General features: G+C 40.0%; 1 protein-coding gene across 2 annotated transcripts; it reads left to right on the top strand.

The window, feature by feature from the left end:
• The first annotated feature begins 3,094 nt into the window (after window positions 1-3,094).
• On the top strand, window positions 3,095-14,967 carry LOC121386456 (zinc finger protein 16-like). Of its 2 annotated transcripts, none has more exons than XM_041517356.1 (4): window positions 3,095-3,115; window positions 10,421-10,561; window positions 12,090-12,341; window positions 13,170-14,967. In XM_041517356.1, the coding sequence occupies exons 1-4, from the start codon at window positions 3,097-3,099 to the stop codon at window positions 14,384-14,386; spliced, it is 1,629 nt and encodes a 542-aa protein (XP_041373290.1). In that variant the 5' UTR covers window positions 3,095-3,096; the 3' UTR covers window positions 14,387-14,967. The 2 variants fall into 2 exon arrangements, with proteins under 2 accessions (XP_041373290.1, XP_041373288.1); XM_041517354.1 differs by having other exon boundaries at window positions 12,087-12,341.
• Window positions 14,968-17,272: the final 2,305 nt, after the last annotated feature.

Raw genomic sequence — 17,272 nt, 5'->3', positions numbered from 1 at the left:
ATATAAGGCCGTGGTATGTGCTATCCTGTCTATGGGATGGGGCATATAAAATATCCATTGCTACTAATGAAAAATGTAGCGGGTTTCCTCTCTAAGATTATAATATGTAAAACTTATCAAATATTTGACATCCAATAGCCGATGATTAATAAATCAATGTGCTCTAGTGGTGTTGTTAAACAAAACAAACTTTAACAAACTTTTTTCATCGACCTTGTGGACGTTTACCGAGGACCCCATTCCACGAAGCGATCTTAGCGCTAAGATCACCGTAAACTTATACACTATATTTCTACTTATGCATTTACGTTGATCTTAACGCTAAGATCGTTTCGTGTAAGGAGACCCTAGTCTCACAGCACGGAAGTCACCACCATCGCCTGGTCTTAATTGATGATGGCCGGAGTCGGATGCTTGGGTGTTCGTGGTCGACGAGAGTACGGAAATAATCTTCCATCCCTCACAAAAGTAACTGGCACAGTCTTCGCCATCTATTATACACGTGTGGTGGTCTGGAAAACAAGGTCTTCTAGAAGACCACCATATATCTACAGAGATGTGGAAGATAGCCCCTCGTCAGGTGTGGTGTCTTATAGCAACTTCAGACATGTGTAGACTTCATCAAAGGGCAATTTAGTAAGAGGCTGTGGGGCATACCGTAAAACCTTAAAATTAACAGTCCCATCGACTATGTACAGCGGGACAAGTGCCAATTTATGTTTCATCAACATGGGCGGATCCAGGAAATATTTTTAGGGGGGGGGGGACCAAAAAAGAAGGGCACATTGACTCGTCAAAAGGGCACCTTACTACAAGTTTTGATATTTACAATTAATATGAATTCCTACAGTTCTACGTCATAATATACTAGCAATAATGAAGTAAATTGGCGTCACTCGCGTTAGAACCTCAATGGGGCCCCATTGAGACTCAATAACACAGACACATATCTGCAAGCTTGCGCATGTACACGAAAATCTTGATTTCATTTATCTACAATATAATTATTGTTTACTTAAAAAAAAAAAAATCTACAAACAAAAAGGGCACTTGGACATTTTGAGGGCACTTGAACAATTTGTTTTGGGGGGGGGGCGCGTCCCCCTGGTCCCCCCCCCTTGGATCCGCCCATGATCAAAACATTCTAGACAGCGTACCTTGGAGTTTACTTGTCCACGTTTGAAACAAGATAATGAATATTTGTTCTGTGGGGTTTTGTTTCTTGCCCAGGGAATTATATATGTCTGTTATGGTTTTGTCCTTTTCATAATTTGGGGTTTTGTCCTGGATTAATATTTCTCTAGCGAGTAGGCCTACTCTTCCGACTGAGCTGGAGTGCGTCATATAATTAAAACATTTAAGCTCCTCCTCTGAATGCGACGGCTCTGGGCCGCGTTCCACAAAGCGATCTTAGCCCTAAGATCACCTTAAGTGCATTGCTACCTTATGCACTAAGGTGATAATAGTGCTAATATTGCTTCGTGGAACGGGGCCCTGGTTTGAATCCGTGACCACTTCAATCCACTAGGGGCCGTTTGAACAGCATTTACGTAACACTTTAGTAGAGGTAGCCTATCATAATGAATATACGTTATGGAACGTTAAGGTGCAACGTAAAATCTAATTTTATACAAAGAGTAAAAAAGACAGCCGTTTATTGCTATTTTGTTCTTTAACAGAGTTTTAAAAATTTAATATTATTACTAAACCAAAGAAAAGTACAATTTATTTATAAAATCCATTTATTTTGGTTATATTTTGTTAAAACAAAAAACAAGGATAGGGTGAGCTGACGAGCGTTGCGTAATTGTTGAACGATCCAGGTCACAGTTAATTACACTAGGCAGGCACGGATGCAGGCTTTCTGAAAGGGAGGGGGGGGTGGGTGGGTGGGTGGGTCCAAATGTGATGACTCATCTCTCCTTTTACACAGCGCGCCTCTTACAGCTGAACAAATCATGCTCGAATTTACAAAAAAGGGGGGGGGGGGGGGGGGTCCGGACCCCAGCCCCCCTGGATCCGCTACTGCTAGGACAGCGCTTGAATATACCTACATTAAAAATATAATTTAAAGAATTTTATCGTGTTAAAATGGCGCGCCACAGAAACAAAAAACAAAGTTTATAATATGTCAGTCGATTACGGAATCTCAACGACAAAACTATTTGCACATTCAAACTCTCGTTTCTGCACATTTTATTTCAACTTATTTTCGTGCTTATATCTAATTAAGATTCAAGCACGCTGTCCTTGGCACACACCTCAGCTATCTGGGTTGTCTGTCCAGGAAAGCGGGTTAGTTGTTAGTTGGTTAGTGGTTAATGAGAGACAAGAGGGTATAGTGGCCTTACATCTACCCAATGAGCCTTAAGACCTCGCTCTGGGTTGGAGCCGGTACCGGGCTACGAACCCTGTACCTACCAGCCTGTAGTCCGATGGCTTAACCACTGCGCCACTGAGGCTGGTGTTTCTGCACAAGACGGAATCAAAGGAGTGTTTTGACAGTTAATTAAGGTCATAGCGGCAGGGGCAGTCAGGTGCTTCGTCATACTAGGCCTACTACAAGTTTCCTAGCTTGCTTTGGCAAATCTCGAGTAAAACGCTGTATTTCTGAATAAAACAGCACGGAGGGAACATTATTGACTGCTAAGATGGCATACACTCGCCAGTCACTGTCAAAACAGCAGTTATATCAAATGTCCTGGAAAGAATTGGGACGTCTTTTTAGATTCCATCAGTAGGACCTATAAAGTTTCGGGATATTCAACAAAAAATAGAATAGGACAGCAATTGAGGGTGACAGCTGTAGGTCAGTCAGGTCATAGGGCTTTACGTGCACATTCAGAGCAAGCTGTTGTAGCGCACGCCTTATCTTAACAGCTGTAACACAATGATTTGATTTTCAACTGAGGAAGGGGTCAATACATCATCGTCAGAGTGTGGGCTATGCCCCTCCTGTCGCCGTCAAACGCCCCCCACCCCTCCCCCACGTCACTCAGCGCTTCCGGTGCTTATAGGGCTGTTGGAGTATAATGGCTCTTAACGAGAATTGGCAGGACCGATGTGACAGACACTATAGAGTTATTTCCCTTGCACATGGTACCGAAGGAAGTTGGTTTGTTTGTAATCGATCATTTTACGATATTTTTACTTAAAGTATCCGAATTGTTGTTAGCCTGGTATTAGTCGGTGTAAATCTTATTTCTTATTTATAGGCTATCCCAGCATCCACAAAGGTGTTTTTTTTCCTGCCTATAACTGTAGTTGACTATAAGTAGATAGGCCTAGTTATCTCCCTTACTATTTGCCCCAAATTCCGTTAGTGTTTGACAGAATCGCGAATATAAAGTAAAACATCCGCCCGGTCTCCACTTTAAACATTATCTAATAATAAATGTAATGCATTATATTGGTTAATATCATCAGATTTTGATTTGATATAGCCCGAGTACTCTGCCGATCTAATGCAAGGCACACATTAAGTAAAAGGCACTCAGTCACAGATGGTTGACCTAATTAATAAACAAACAAAGTATTATCCGAAAATATACACATTTGTACACAATAAAAGTACTTTATTTAACCATCTACATAGTACATAACTACCATAAACCACTTATAATTGATATTTTGTAAAAATAATTGAATTATGTTGACGGTCCATAATTAGGTATGTGAGAAAAAAATTCATATTCAGGTGATTGCAGTGCAATTGGTATCATTGGAAATAGCTAGAAAAGACATTTAAAATGGTCTTTGAATTGTGATAGGATAAATATTGAGGGTGCTATGGTATTTTGAAGTCGCCTAATTTAGGGTGGTTTTCGTCAATGGATTTACATTCAAAACAAAAGAAACACTGTGATCACTTTCTTTAAAAATGTGCTTCAAAATGCCATACAACCCTTCATCTGTATCATTGGTAAGAAAGATTCCCACCACTAAGAGATGGGTTATTGCCTCTTAAAATCATCTTATCACAATATCAGTCATTTTAATTCACTAATAATTAATTAATTACCTACCTAATTACCCGGTAATTAGCGGTAGTCCCATTCTGAAAAATGCCCATAACATTTGGAATATTTCAACAAAACCTGCACCAGCAGACAGCTATCGAAAAGTTCTATCAGATGGGTCTATTCTCACTTGAATAATCACATTCAAAACATATTAAAACAAACATCAAAACTGATGAAAATAAACCATATGTAGAAAATAAACACTGAGCACATGGCTAATTTCAATGTAAACAACAGTCTGGACCAATCAGGTGGCAGCATTTGGGTCACGTGACCTAATTTCCAGTCCCGTGCACACTTTTAGAACAAAACATGCCAGACAAAATCATTAACCATCTGCATTAAATCTCAAATTTCAATGAAATGCATATCAAAGTCATCTTTGCTTGTTAATAAACTATTCTGATTACAATTTGAAGAATTCCAATGAGATTAACCATCATTATTTTGAGGTTGATTATCGAAGGTTTGTTGACAAAACAGCCCATCAACGGCTTGGACACCCGATCCTGCTGCTGGTATAAATCAGTGGCTGTATGTAGGATTCTCTTGAAAATCCACATAAAGGTAGAAAAGAACACATACTACAGGTCTATATAAGTTTGAAAAGAGTCTTTACTCGCTTTTCGGTAAATCAGAGGCGTTTTTTATTGGTTATGTATACCGAACTTTTAACAGACGATTTGTGAAACTTCTAGGAATCTTATGGAAATAAATCGAAGACGAGGCAACTGCTGAAAATGTAAACTATGTCATCAGTATAAGTGTAGATTTTCAACCTTGCGCCCACGACCCAAAAAATGCACTTGAAAGTACAGCATTTCCACTGCCCGCTGCACTGTGATCAACCCAGAAACCAGGTATTTGACCTAAGCATATGCGATGCCTGGGGCCGATTCTCACATACCTACCATAATTCAGGAAAAAATAATGGCTATTTCAGTATTTGAATATGCATCTAACGGACCCTTTTGTTTACATTTTTCATACACCATATATGAATAGCATAATATTGCCTCTGCAGTACTCAAATAATAATAATAGTATTAGTAATAATAATGATGAATAAATAAGTAAAAATTACAAATTATCAGCTGCTGAAAGATTATCTGTCAAAAGAGAAAATAAAAACACTACGGACAGTACACAAACTATAAAGATGAAAAACAACACAAACATACAAATTAAAAAACTAAAAAAAAATTGCTTGCTCAACACATTTTATTTACGGTTATATGGCATCAGACATATGGTTAAGGACCACACAGATTTTGAGAGGAAACCCGCTGTCGCCACTACATGGGCTACTTTCCGATTAGCAGCAAGGGATCTTTATTTGCGCTTCCCACAGGCAGGATAGCACAAACCATGGCCTTTGTTGAACCAGTTATGGATCACTGGTCGGGGCAAGTAGTTTACACTTACCCATTGAGCCTTGCGGAGCACTCACTCAGGGTTTGGAGTTGGTATCTGGATTAAAAATCCCATGCCTCGACTGGGATCCGAACCCAGTACCTACCAGCCTGTAGACCGATGGCCTGCCACGACGCCACCGAGGCCGGGTTTAAAAAAAAATGAAGCTGCTCACTGATCGTCATGGGATTCCCTCATTCGTGATTCAGTTTAAATGTTTTGGGTGATACAGTATAGTGATTTCCCTAGAAATTAGTCAAGGCATGGTAGACCAAACACTTTTGGGGCATTTTCACCATTTTCGGGGCACTTATATTTCATTAAAAATACACAAACATTAATTGAAATAAACATTAATGTAATTTATGTGCTTGCTTTAATAAATGAATGGCAAAAGATATAAAAGGCATATTTTATTAATTAATACTAGTAATACCTTTTAGGGTGTTTTATAAAGGCAATTTTATAATTAATTACTGAAAAAGGCTTGTTTAATCTCAGGGCAGCATGGTGCTGATTACGGCAAGATGGTGTTAGACTATTGAGGTATGGTGCCGCACCATGCTAAAACAAGCTAGGGAAAACACTACAATAGCAAGGTTTGGTATTCAAAATTAATGTAATTTCCATTTATAATCTATATTTAGAGAAAAAAGGCCCACTAAATCTGTGACGGAGTGCCTTCAATGCTATTCTCAAACTACACTTTCTATGTCCATTCGGACTATCTGCTCTTTGAGATCTTGACTGACATTTTGATGATTATGACCACTCTCTCAGACAGAGATAACTGTAGCAAAAACACGGAGGTAACAAATATGCCTAAAGACTTTTCCTTTCTGTAATCAGGTGAAAAGTAAAGTATTATAGTTGTTGCACATAAGCAATCTAATTAAAATTAGCTCCACTATTACATATGGATCTAACACCAGACAGTTGGAGCTCATGTCCACCGATCAAAACCTTACTTGCAGAATCCTGCCAGTGATTTAAAACTAACGACACTGCGTAGTCCCCAATGTCCAGGTAACATTTCGTCTGTAAATAATAATTTAAATATTGACCAATCACACTTCGCCTTTTATAACGTTATTTGGGAGCATACAAATTCTAAAGATATCGGGCGAGTCTATTTTAGTGGCCGCAGTACAGCGAACCATACCAATACGTACGGGGTGGGTTATCAGTCTTCAATTTTACATTAAAAATTATTTATTTATTTATAAAAAAACCCCCAACTAAATCAGTCTTCAGTTTTACATTACAAATTATTTATTTTATAAAATAAAACATGTTTTAAGGCATTCGTAATTCACACGAAACATGTCGTATACCCTCAGGATAATTCGGTATGTTTTCAAATTATTTTCAAATCACTGGCAGGATTCTGCAAGTAAGGTTTTGATTGGTGGACATGAGCTCCAACTGGCTGCTGTTAGATCCACATGTAATAGTGGAGCTAATTTTAATTAGATTGGCACATAAGTTGCCCAATAGCCAGTACACAAACATGTGCAGGGGTGCCCATTAAACAATTCTTCTTTCTTTCCTTTCTTACACTTTAAGACCAGGGACCTACCGGTAATTCACAAAGGGGTCAGGATGTAGCCCAGTGGTAAAACACTCACTTGATACGCAGTTGGTCTGGGATTGATCCTCATCGGTGGGACCCATTGGGCTATTTTTTGTTCCAGCCAGTGTGCCACACGACTGGTTACGTATGTGCTATCCTGTCTGTAAGACTACAAGTATATGTCAAAATTACCAAATGTTTCACATCCAATAGCCGGTAATTAATAAATCAATGTTTTCTAGTGGTGTTGTTAAAGAAAATAAACTTCAATTAAATTCACAAAGCTCTTTTGTTGCACATTGCATCGTCATTATAAATCTTTTTTTGGATTGCTCTATGAGATTGCAAAGTTGACAGAATTTAGTAAATTAGGCTCTGGGTGTTTTGTAAGCCAGTAAATTAACAATGTGCTGGTGTCCATAAATAAAGATTCCTTTCGTTTCTGTAAATAGGTGAAAAGTAAAGCGTTGCAGGTACTGGTACATAATACACCCAGTAGCCAGTGCATAAACAATGTGCTGAAGGAAGGAAGGAAATGTTTTATTTAACGACACACTCAACACATTTTATTTACGGTTATATGGCATCGGATATATGGTTAAAGACCACACAGATATTTTCGATTAGCAGCAAGGGATCTTTTATATACACCATCCCATTCCCACAGACAGGATAACACATATATACCAGTTGTGGTGCCCTGGCTGGAGTGAGAAATAGTCAGTGGACCCACCAACGGGGATCGATCCCAGGCCGATCGCATATCAAGCAAACGCTTTACCACCGAGCTACGTCCTGCCCCCCAAACAATGTGCTGGGGTGCCATTAATTTAACATTCCTTTCCTTAAATTCTCCAGCATCTAAGACCATGTGTGTTATGTCATTATGTAAACAATGTGCTGGGGTGCCATTAATTTAACATTCCTTTCCTTAAATTCTCCAGCATCTAAGACCGTGTGTGCTATGTCATTATGTAAACAATGTGCTGAAGTGCCATTAATTTAACATTCCTTTCCTTAAATTCTCCAGCATCTAAGACCGTGTGTGCTATGTCATTATGTAAACAATGTGCTGAAGTGCCATTAATTTAACATTCCTTTCCTTAAATTCTCCAGCATCTAAGACCGTGTGTGCTATGTCATGTAAACAATGTGCTGGGGTGCCATTAATTTAACATTCCTTTCCTTAAATTCTCCAGCATCTAAGACCGTGTGTGTTATGTCATTATGTAAACAATGTGCTGGGGTGCCATTAATTTAACATTCCTTTCCTTAAATTCTCCAGCATCTAAGACCGTGTGTGCTATGTCATTATGTAAACAATGTGCTGAAGTGCCATTAATTTAACATTCCTTTCCTTAAATTCTCCAGCATCTAAGACCGTGTGTGCTATGTCATGTAAACAATGTGCTGGGGTGCCATTAATTTAACATTCCTTTCCTTAAATTCTCCAGCATCTAAGACCGTGTGTGTTATGTCATTATGTAAACAATGTGCTGGGGTGCCATTAATTTAACATTCCTTTCCTTAAATTCTCCAGCATCTAAGACCGTGTGTGCTATGTCATTATGTAAACAATGTGCTGAAGTGCCATTAATTTAACATTCCTTTCCTTAAATTCTCCAGCATCTAAGACCGTGTGTGCTATGTCATTATGTAAACAATGTGCTGGGGTGCCATTAATTTAACATTCCTTTCCTTAAATTCTCCAGCATCTAAGACCGTGTGTGCTATGTCATTATGTAAACAATGTGCTGAAGTGCCATTAATTTAACATTCCTTTCCTTAAATTCTCCAGCATCTAAGACCGTGTGTGCTATGTCATTATGTAAACAATGTGCTGAAGTGCCATTAATTTAACATTCCTTTCCTTAAATTCTCCAGCATCTAAGACCGTGTGTGCTATGTCATTATGTAAACAATGTGCTTGGGTGCCATTAATTTAACATTCCTTTCCTTAAATTCTCCAGCATCTAAGACCGTGTGTGCTATGTCATTATGTAAACAATGTGCTGGGGTGCCATTAATTTAACATTCCTTTCCTTAAATTCTCCAGCATCTAAGACCGTGTGTGCTATGTCATTATGTAAACAATGTGCTGAAGTGCCATTAATTTAACATTCCTTTCCTTAAATTCTCCAGCATCTAAGACCGTGTGTGCTATGTCATTATGTAAACAATGTGCTGAAGTGCCATTAATTTAACATTCCTTTCCTTAAATTCTCCAGCATCTAAGACCGTGTGTGTTATGTCATTATGTAAACAATGTGCTGGGGTGCCATTCTTTTCCTCTTTTCTAAGGCCTGCTTCCGTTAACACGATAAATGTTTTTTCCATGTGTGTGTTTTTGCAAGATAAATATTTCGCCCAGTGAGAGGGCAGGATTTAGCTCAGTCGGTTGATCGCTCGCCTGAGGTGCTTCAGTCGCAGGATCGAACCACCTCAGTGGATTCATTTAACTAATTTTTTTTCTCTCGTTCCAACCAGTGCACCACAACTGTTTTAAGGCCATGGTATGTGCTGTCCTGTCTGTTGGAAAGTGCATATAAAAGATTCCTTGCTGCTAATGAAAAAATGTAGCGGGTTTCCTCTGATGACTTACGAGTCAGAATTACTAAATGTTTGACATCCATTAGCCGATAATTAATTAATCAATGTGCTCTAGTGGTGTCGTTAAACAAAACAAACTTTAACTTAACACAATGCCATCATTGTGCTAAAAAAACAACAACTTACGAGCGGAACGATCATTCATAGATCAAAATTTTGTCAGCATGCTGATTGCAGGCGCACAGAATCGCATATATGGAAAAGGTATAATGTGTATAGGGTGTATACTACCAAATCAAATCCCATAGACGACAATAGTAACATATGCGGCTAAAACTCCAACCTGCAACGTATCAACCGACATAAACGCCACGGATATAAATACTACCACCCCTTACACTTAAAGTGAATCAGAAAAAAATGGGGTCAAGCTGCTCGTTTCTGAGATAACGGGTAGCGTCTATGACTACCCTAGTTTCGCACAAAATTTGAGTACTTTTTTTTACAGGTACCCCATACATGTTTCAAGCACAAGGCCACTTGACACATTGGTACTAGATGAAATAAAATTGCACATTTATTTTACCCAGATGAAACTATTATTTTTTACAACCAACACACTCACATTTATAACCAATCACAGGACTTGTGGTGTTCACTTCTCTATCAAAAGTTCGGTGCACCTCGAACTTTGACCCAGCCGGAAGTTATTTGGTATAGTACTACCTATACTGTATCATTAAACTTGCACATAAAATCATGTGGAAAGTGGGCCTAAGACCAAGCGTTTTGTTGACCAGTAATTTAGCAAGTGCCCAGGAGTCTGTAAATAAACATTAATTTTTCTTTTCTCTCTGTACAGGTGTGAAAGAAATGCCGCTTGGTAGGTTGACCTCTACGTGTGATGATGGTGGACCTGTCCGCTCATCGTATTTCCAGGGTGGAGCCGATGTCACTGAGGTTAACTCGACAGACAAAGGTCACCATGGATCCCAGTCTCATGGTGAGGATAACTGTAGAACAAATTTTCATAATCTGAACTCATTTTATCCACTCCTCAGAATGAGAGGAAATCCATATTTTGCATTGTAATGTTTAAAAAAAATAACAAAAAGAAAACCTTTATTTTTTAGGGAGATGAGTATAAAAAAGATGGGTATGCATATTACGGTATGATACCAAAGCTATATAATGTAAAAAAAAAAAAAATTGATGTATTTTAAAAATTATTATTTTTAAACATTAAAACTTGTTTTTCTGAAAATCATGACTTTGGACGTAACCATGTCCCAATCCCCCTTAATATCTTTTATATTTTTCTGTCGCCTCCATAACTACTTGTAGACAGTGTGTAGTTGCTCCCTACTCCCATTCCAAATATATATCTTGGTTACGCCAGTGATAAAACCACCGGATATACGTTAGCAAATCAGGGTGGGGACCCAGTAAGGTTAATCCCTATATGTTTCCGATGCCATATAACCGTAAATAAAATGTGTTGAGTGGGTCGTTAAATAAAACATTTCCTTCCTTCCCTATATGTTATTAGAGAACCCAATACCGTTAAATCTTTTTTAGATTTTATGTTTTTGTTTTCGTGATTTCAAAATACAGTAGAATCTTGTTGGGTCGAACTCGGAAGGGTCGTATCCACCGCAACGCTCAAACCAAGAACGAAAAAAAAGTTTGTTTTATTTAACGACACCGCTAGAACACATTGATTTTTTATCTTATTATCGGCTATTGGACGTCAAACATATGGTCATTCTGACACTGTTTTTAGAGGAAACCCGCTGTCGCCACATAGGCTACTCTTTTTACGACAGGCAGCAAGGGATCTTTTATTTGCGCTTCCCACAGGCAGGATAGCACAAACCATAGCCTTTGTTGAACCAGTTATGGATCACTGGTCGGTGCAAGTGGTTTACACCTACCCATTGAGCCTTGCGGAGCACTCACTCAGGGTTTGGAGTCGGTATCTCGATTAAAAATCCCATGCCTCAACTGGGATCCGAACCCAGTACCTACCAGCCTGTAGACCGATGGCCTGCCACGACGCCACCGAGGCCGGTCACCAAGAACCAAGTCCCGAGTTACACTTGCACAATGTTATCTGAATGGTTGGGTCGAACTACCCGATGGGTCAAACACTTTATTGCACACTGACGGGGGTTTAAGTCAATGGGATTCAACTGTATTTATTCCATCTTTTATATTGGAATCGATCCCTGTTGGTGGACCCATTGGGCTATTTCTAGTTCCAGCCAGTGCTCCACAACTGGTGTAACAAAGGCCGTGGTATGTACTATCCTGTCTGTGGGATGGTGTATATAAAAGATCCCTTGCTGCTAATTGAAAAGAGTAGCCCATTAAGTGGCGACAGCGGGTTTCCTGTCTTAATACCTGTTATATGTCCTTAACCATATGTCTGACGCCATATAATCGTAAATAAAATGTGTTGAGTACATCGTTACATAAAACATTTCTTTCCTTCCATCTTTTATATATTTTATTTACTTTATAATCAGCAGGAGTTTGTCATGGGACAAAGTACTTAGTGTCAGGTCACAATCAAGATCACAAGAAGGTCAGTGCATCTCCAGATGGACAAACAGTTGATACACAGAAGTCTCCTTGCAGACCGGGCCCAACTGGGTACCCTATGGACGACTTCAAGCGTCTTCTGACCGGTGCAGAGAGCGAGGGGGTGACCACAGTGGAGGAGTGGTTCAAGATCTACAGACAGGCCAACAGTAAACTGATGAACACGTACAACCACCAAGGTTTGTGTGAATTTTAAGATCTGCAGACAGGCCAGTTGTAAACTGATGAACAGGTACAACCACCAAGGTTTGTGTGAATTTTAAGATCTGCGGAAAGTCAGTTGTAAACTGATGAACACGTACAAGGTTTGTGTAAATTTTAAGATCCGCAGACAGGACAATTGTAAACTGTTGAACACTTACAACCACCAAGGTTTGTGTGAAGTTTAAGATCAGCAGACAGGTCAATTGTAAACTGATGAACACGTACAACCACCAAGGTTTGTGTGAATTTAAGATCAGCAGAAAGGTCAATTGTAAACTGATGAACACGTACAACCACCAAGGTTTGTGTTAATTTTAAAATCTGCAGAAAGGTCAATTGTAAACTGATGAACACTTACAACCACCAAGGTTTGTGTGAATTTTAAGATCTGCAGACAGGCCAAAAGTAAACTGATGAACACGTACAACCACCAAGGTTTGTATGAATTTTAAGATCTACAGACAGGCCAACAGTAAACTGATGAACATGTACAAGGTTTGTGTGAATTTTAAGATCTGCAGACATGTCAATTGTAAACTGATGAACACATACAGTAACCTCATGTGTAGGAACTTGGGAAGGTGGTGTGTCGTATACTATTACGAGGTCACTGTGACCTACTTTTCACTGTCTACTGCACAGATAAATCAAATAATTTGTCTACATTCACGTAATTAGAATTGAATCATACCCATAACATATTCATTAATATCTATGGTTTTCCGTCAAAACTCCTGACGGGCGTATCATGTACCTCTTGTTTTATTTTTATTTTTTATATACTCTGGTTTTTCTTTCCACAGCATATCCTGAGGAGAAAGGTTCACACGGTACATATTTGGAGTCCAGTCATGGCATGAAGCACCCTGTCAAACAGTCACCCTGTACAAACTCTCATTCTGAACAGAAAACTCAACAGTCTACCACTTCCGGTGTCGGCCGTAATACAGATCAAAGAACTTCAGCATCTACTTATTCAGATGTCAGACATGACATTGGTGACAGAACGTCAGAGTCTGCCTATTCAAACCTCACCCATGGTGCTGGTGAAAGAATGACACAGTCTGCCTACTCAGACAGGACTGACAACCAGAACACTGGTGAAAGAATGACTCAGTCCGTCTATCAAAATCTTGGCCACGACAAAGAAGATCAGAGAACTTCGGCATCCACTTACTCGGACGTTGGCCACATCACTGGTCAAAGAATGGCAGAATCTGTTTTTTCGAATGTCGGTCATCACTCTGGTGAAAAAACGCAACAGTCTGTTTATTCAAACTTCAGCCACGACAGTTGTCAGGGCATGATACAGCCTGCCTCTTCATGTTCAAGTCCACCGACGATGAATTCGGATTCACCTACTGTTCAGCACACGAAACTGCTCAATGTGTCACAGGTGTTGCACAAGGGAGATAACTCCCATCGAGAGGAGTCGGTTCCAGCCTGCTGGGTGTGCCGCGAGACGTTTCACAAATTGTCCGAGCTGATCCGGCACGTGAAGACGCACGAGGACGGGCAGGCCCACCAGTGTCACGTGTGCGGGCGGACGTTTACCCGCGGCGACAGTCTTATCAGACACTCGCGTATCCACACCGGTGTCAAACCGTACACGTGCACGCTGTGTGGACGGAGCTTCACCATGAGTGGCAGTCTGAAGTCGCACGTGCTTGTGCATACCAAGGAGAGGCGGTTTAAGTGCGACGTCTGCCTAAAGTGTTTCTCCCGTTCCGACACCCTGTCACGACACGCGCAGACACACGTCACCGAGACCTCTCTTACGTGCGACGTCTGCAAGAAACGGTTCCGCAACGCCAACGTGTTGCGGTGTCACGTACAGCGTCACATGGAAGATGAGAGAAAGCTGACGTGTGTCGATTGTGACAAGGTGTTCTCGCGACCTGACTCACTGACACGACACAAGCAGAGTCATTGTATCAAGAAGACTGATTTAAAACGTAACTCGATGACTCTCATAACACAAGCAGAGTCGTTGTGTCAAGAAGATAGATTTAAAACATGACTCGATGACTCATGACACAAGCAGTCATTGTGTCAAGAAGAATATGTGTCAGTCATTGTGTCAAGAAGATAGATTTAAAACATGACTCGATGATTTGTGACACAAGCAGTCATTGTGTCAAGAAGATAGATTTAAAACATGACTCGATGACTTGTGACACAAGCAGTCGTTGTGTCAAGAAGACCCATTTAAAACATAACTTGCATGACAAAAGCAGGTCAAGTGTAGAGAAGATTGAAAACATGACTCATCAACTCAGTAACTTGTGTCATGTATATTCTTGGTAACAGATTAAAAACATGACCTATTGACTTGCATGACATATATATTCATTGCGCCAAGAAAACCGTATTGACTTTTCTTACACACCATGCTATTTTTGATAACGTGTGTTAACAATTTCAAGACATACGACTGGCTGCTCCTAGGTGATGACCAGGTCGCCAATGCCATATGTCCAATAAAAAACAGCACAGTGGAAATCAATTACACTGTATATTATAGTTAACCTGGCCATCATGTGTCTGTGACACATAAGTCAGCTACAAGTGCAATGGGATTTAAATATCTTAGCCGATAAACATGTTAAAATTTGCTTAAAACCTGGTTTTTGAGGAAGTGTAAGAAATAGAATAATACATTTGTGTCCGTTAGATACCATTTATCTAACTCGTTAGATACACTTTAAAACAACTGTGTAAGATAAATGGTATCTAACGGCCAATCATGTATTATTCTCTATATAACTCATTGACTACATGTAGTAGGTCAGTGATGTAAAACATATGTCACTGACTCGGTAACAAACTCGACATAAATGTGAAACATAACTGCTCAGTGAAACATACGTCGGACACTTAAAACATGACTAGACTTAGTGATGATAAAGAGTTACATGCCAATTTCATCCATTCCCTTTTGATGCAAATTACCGGCCTCGGTTGCGGCATGGTAAGCCATTAGACATAAGGCTGGTAGGTACAGGGTTGGCAATCCGGTCCCGGGTTCCACCCAGAGTGGGTTTTAACGACTCAATGGGTAGGTGTAAGACCACTACACCCTCTTCTCTCTCACTAACCACTAACCCACTGTCCTGGACGGACAGCCCAGATAGCTTGGGTTTGTGCCCAGGGCATAATGCTGGTAGGTACTGGGTTCGCAACCCAGGACCGGCTCCCACCCAGAGCAAGTTTTAACGACTCAATGGGTAGGTGTGAGACCACTACACCCTCTTTTGCTCTCACTAAGTAACCACAAACAATTAACAACTAACCCACTGTCCTGGACAGACAGCCCAGATAGCTGCGGTGTGTGCCCAGGACAGCGTGCTTGAACCTTAATTGGATATAAGCACGAAAATAAGTTGAAATGAAATGAAAAGACAATGATGCACACTGACTATAAATGTGTATTAGGAGTTTGTTTTTGTCGTTGGTTTGTGGGGGATAGGAGCAGGGTTGTTTTCGTCGCAGGGATTTTCTTTGTGTGTGTCGCACTCAACATTAATAATCTGTGGACTGATTTTAGGCAGTTTATCCCATCCCATTTCATTGTCATGGCAGCCACAAACTTGTTACAGTCATTAAAATCGAAAACACAATAATGATATATTGCTCAAAGCTTCTGTTTAGGCTATTGCAAGGGTGTATATTCGTTAGCTCTTTACCACTGGGCTACATCAGGTCCCACTTCCGATGTAATTTGTGGTTTTTTAAAAGCATTTACACACACAAACCATTGCAGTGTTTATTTTGTTACGTTGGGGTGGGAGGGCATGTGTCCTCCCACTTTGTAGTAGCAGGGATGGTTTTTATATATTTGTACATATATATGTGTGTGTGTGCTCCCCCTCCCCCCCCCCACCCCCACCTTTTGGCATCTTCCAGAAGCGGATTTGCTATAGTTATAATTTTATTTTATATTGTTATTATTTTTTACGATCCCCCTTCAAACCTCCCCCAAAGTTCCCTTGGCATTCCACCTCATGTCACTGGGGCCCCCCTAAATGGATTTTCTGGATCCGCCACTGTAGACTTCCTACGCCCATGTGTGCTATTGGCATCAATGTTTTCTAATGCTTTTAGTTGAATGGCATGCACACCCCATAACAAAACGTTACAACAGTATAATATCAGTATAATCGGTGGCATGTGCAGGAACTAGTGCTGGATATGCGTGTCTAGACTGACACTCCCCCCCCCCCCGATGGGGAGGGGGAGAAGATTCCTAGAGTGAGAAGGGGATGTGTTTGGATCCACAAAATGCAGGGCTATCTCTGGCACTCGCCAAATTCACCAACTGCGAATTTTAAACACAAGTGGCGACTTTTATTTCAATGTGACGAAAGAATTTCATGCTATGGTTGATATTTTGTTGAAAATAATGTTTCTGCAATTTTTGAAGTTCATGAGATAATTTGGCGAAATTTTCTATAACACCCAGAGATGGCCCTGACACGCGCCTGACAGTGTCCTGTAAAAGAAAACAACTTGTGCAAGAGAATGCAAATTTTATTGAAATGGGTGAAGAAAATCTTGAAGAAACATTAAAATAATGCCCAAATTATCAATCTGTTGTTAACGGTTTGTCACCAGAGAATAGAAATGTTTTACTTCCATTTTTGGGAAGGGAAATAATTAGTAATAGATGTCAGGTTTGGAATAAAATAAATCTTACTTCCCTATTTAGCTGAATTTTACATACATTTTAACCCCCCCCCCCTCTTTATATACACAAATAAACACTAATTATAAAGATGTTCCCTATTTAGCTAAACTGCACACATTTTACACACCCCACCACCCCCCCCCCCCCACCAGCTGTTATATACATATGTACACAAATAAACATAACAAGATAACATAATTATAACCATGTTCCCTATTT

This window comes from Gigantopelta aegis, chromosome 12 (assembly GCF_016097555.1).
Source record: "Gigantopelta aegis isolate Gae_Host chromosome 12, Gae_host_genome, whole genome shotgun sequence".
Taxonomy (NCBI): domain Eukaryota; kingdom Metazoa; phylum Mollusca; class Gastropoda; order Neomphalida; family Peltospiridae; genus Gigantopelta; species Gigantopelta aegis.
Note: the sequence above shows the minus strand (reverse complement) of the source record. Positions and strands in the feature narration are given on the sequence as shown.

Coding starts and splice junctions, on each gene's coding strand:
- LOC121386456 (XM_041517354.1), top strand. Junction 10,562..12,086: donor CCATGGATCCCAGTCTCATG/GTGAGGATAACT, acceptor CTTTATAATCAG/CAGGAGTTTGTCATGGGACA. Junction 12,342..13,169: donor GAACACGTACAACCACCAAG/GTTTGTGTGAAT, acceptor TTCTTTCCACAG/CATATCCTGAGGAGAAAGGT.